Below are 639 nucleotides of genomic sequence, written 5' to 3'. Positions count from 1 at the left end.
CTAGATTTTATTAGGAATGTTAAAACCTAGTAACGGTGGAATATTTTGAGACTCTAGTACTTTTTGTTGTTGAAAGTAGGGTAAAGATTGTTGGTTATCTTTGGGAAGCATGTGCTCTGATAGAAGAAGATACGGATGACATAATAGCTTGCTAGCATTCCACCTTTTGTTTGGATTGATAGTAAAACATTCTCTCAAGAAACTATTTCCTAGCTTTGACATGTCCTCCAGTATGTTGGGTGATTCTCCCATCAATAGCTTGTCTCTTAAATCATCTCGATCATGAGTGTCCCATGGCGATCTCCCTGTAATCATTTCAACCACAATGCAACCCAACGACTATATATCCAATGCACCACTAACTTTCTCAACAATCGATTCAGGAGACATGTAATACATTGTACCTTGAAACCCAAACCTTGTATCTTTTACCCCTTGTTGTTTAGCTAACCTGAAATCGACAATCTTTAGAGTAGGTAAATGGGTACCATGTTGAGGAGGGAAAGCCAGAATATTACCTAGTTTTCGATCAGAGTGAATGAATCCTTTCTCATAAACATCCAAAAGTCCTTCCAATATCATTTGGGTATAACAGTTAACATCCCTTTCTGGGATTTTACCACCATACTTGTTCATCAT

At 37.6% G+C, this 639-nt stretch overlaps 1 protein-coding gene across 1 annotated transcript; it reads right to left on the bottom strand.

Annotated features, from left to right (window-relative positions):
- Positions 1-639, bottom strand: LOC128042561 (mitogen-activated protein kinase kinase kinase 20-like). Its single transcript, XM_052633947.1, has 2 exons — positions 405-639; positions 1-305 (listed from the first exon to the last, which is right to left on the bottom strand). Exons 1-2 carry the CDS (start codon positions 637-639, stop codon positions 1-3), a joined length of 540 nt encoding a protein of 179 aa, XP_052489907.1.

This window comes from Gossypium raimondii, chromosome 7, assembly GCF_025698545.1.
Source record: "Gossypium raimondii isolate GPD5lz chromosome 7, ASM2569854v1, whole genome shotgun sequence".
Classification (NCBI taxonomy): Eukaryota; Viridiplantae; Streptophyta; class Magnoliopsida; order Malvales; family Malvaceae; genus Gossypium; species Gossypium raimondii.
This window is presented reverse-complemented; position numbering and strand designations above follow the sequence as displayed.